The sequence below is a fragment of the Homalodisca vitripennis genome, unplaced genomic scaffold, assembly GCF_021130785.1.
Source record: "Homalodisca vitripennis isolate AUS2020 unplaced genomic scaffold, UT_GWSS_2.1 ScUCBcl_1001;HRSCAF=4058, whole genome shotgun sequence".
In the NCBI taxonomy this organism is placed as follows: domain Eukaryota; kingdom Metazoa; phylum Arthropoda; class Insecta; order Hemiptera; family Cicadellidae; genus Homalodisca; species Homalodisca vitripennis.
In genome coordinates this window covers 18,730-20,537 of record NW_025777118.1, presented here as the reverse complement: position 1 = coordinate 20,537, position 1,808 = coordinate 18,730, and the positions used below count along the sequence as shown (strand labels likewise).

The following is a 1,808-nucleotide window of genomic DNA, read 5'->3' as shown; positions in this document are numbered from 1 at the left end:
CCCGGGCCCTGATCTCCCGTCCCGGGTGGATTGGTGTTGCTGGGACGTCCAGCGGTGTGTTGGCCTTGTAAAAGGCCTTTTGGGCAGACAGCGCCGGGGCCCGCTTGGCAAGCCGCGCGGGACCCCAGTAGTGTCGCCAGCGGTTCCGGTAAACCGGCTCCGCCATCTGAGACCGCCGAGGCAGATCCCTCTTCATCCATCTTCATCCGTGGTCGCTCTAGTAGAGTTGTTGACTCGTCCACGTCTCGGAGCAGAATGAGATGGAGAAGCCGTTGGCCTGAAATTCGGGGTTACCTCGAATCCGGGCGTCGCGCGAGCGCGGCCAATCGCGTTCGAGCTGCCACCCTATTGGTCGCGCTCGCGCGACGCCAGATATCCAGCTTAGAGCCTTTTTTAGAATTTTGGCCTATACTCCCGGTACAAACCAGCGACTCAGGATGCCACCGAAAGCGAGCGGAAAAGCCGTCAAGAAGGCCGGCAAGGCCCAGAAGAACATCACCAAGGGCGACAAGAAGAAGAAGCGCAGGAGGAAGGAGAGTTATGCCATCTACATCTACAAGGTGCTGAAACAGGTCCACCCCGACACCGGCGTCTCCAGCAAGGCCATGTCCATCATGAACAGCTTCGTGAACGACATATTCGAGCGCATAGCCGCCGAAGCTTCCCGCCTGGCCCACTACAACAAGCGGTCGACCATCACGTCGCGGGAGATCCAGACCGCCGTCAGGCTCCTGTTGCCCGGCGAGTTGGCCAAGCACGCCGTGAGCGAGGGTACCAAGGCCGTGACCAAGTACACCAGCTCCAAGTAAGCCGGCCGGCAGGCCAGCGCCCCGCAACGAGCGAGCCCGCTCCGCACAAACGGCCTTTCTAAAGGCCACCAATAACTCTTTCGTTTTCGCTTATTTTACCGCTTATTGTTGTAAAACCGATGTAAACCTGGTTGTTTCAAGTCGCTCTCGACTATATTTTCTATCGAAAATACCAAATTTATGACTTTGTGCTTGTCATAAATATTTTATTCCAGGAATTTTACAATTCCTTTTTTTTCTTTTTAAACATAGTCCGATTTCACTGTAAAATTGTATAATTTTCTGTTTATTTATTTATTTTTTTTTTTTTTTTCTCAAACAAACATTGAGTTTACAATAAAAAAAAAAAAAAAAAAAAAAAAAAAAAAAAAAATACGTCAATTGCAATTCGATCGAAAACCATAGTTTCGGTCATGTTTTATACACATGACTTCTAATATTAACCAAGAACCGTTGAACTCTGATTAAACATAACTTGTAATTTTCGCTTATTTTACCGCTTTTAGTTGTGTAAACATTGGAATTCTGTTATTATGTTGGCTAAAACAAACAACTCTCGACTTGTTTTATATTGAAATTACCTATTTAAGTTATGTTTAAATACAATCTTTAAACAAACATTAAATTTACAAATACGGTAATCGCCCAATTGATCTGATCGTTCGTTATTCATAGTATTTCGTAATGTTTTATATACACTTCAATATAAGAGCCGAAAGTTACACTTGAAAATTTATATTTTATCGAAATACCACTAGTTTTAAGTACAGGTCGATTTAGATTACAACAAGATACACGTTAAATACAGTTTTTTAGTTTTAAAACGGTATTAAAACAGGTGAATGAAAATCGTGTGATAAAGTCATCTAGTGTACAGTGCGCATGTGCGTGGAGATAGAATATATAGAGTGAACTGTTAACACACGCTTATATAGGTAGGAGGTGGCTTGACTTGATTGGTCGGTCACTATTCGACCAATCAGAGTGTACGTATCCGTT

General features: G+C 44.5%; 1 protein-coding gene across 1 annotated transcript; it reads left to right on the top strand.

Annotated features, from left to right (window-relative positions):
- The first annotated feature begins 397 nt into the window (after positions 1-397).
- LOC124371156 (histone H2B) lies at positions 398-881 on the top strand. Its single transcript, XM_046829470.1, has one exon. The coding sequence runs from the start codon at positions 438-440 to the stop codon at positions 807-809; it is 372 nt and encodes a 123-aa protein (XP_046685426.1). The 5' UTR covers positions 398-437; the 3' UTR covers positions 810-881.
- The last annotated feature ends 927 nt before the right edge of the window (positions 882-1,808 follow it).

Coding starts and splice junctions, on each gene's coding strand:
- LOC124371156 (XM_046829470.1), top strand. CDS start 438: ATGCCACCGAAAGCGAGCGGAAAAGCCGTCAAGAAGGCCGGCAAGGCC.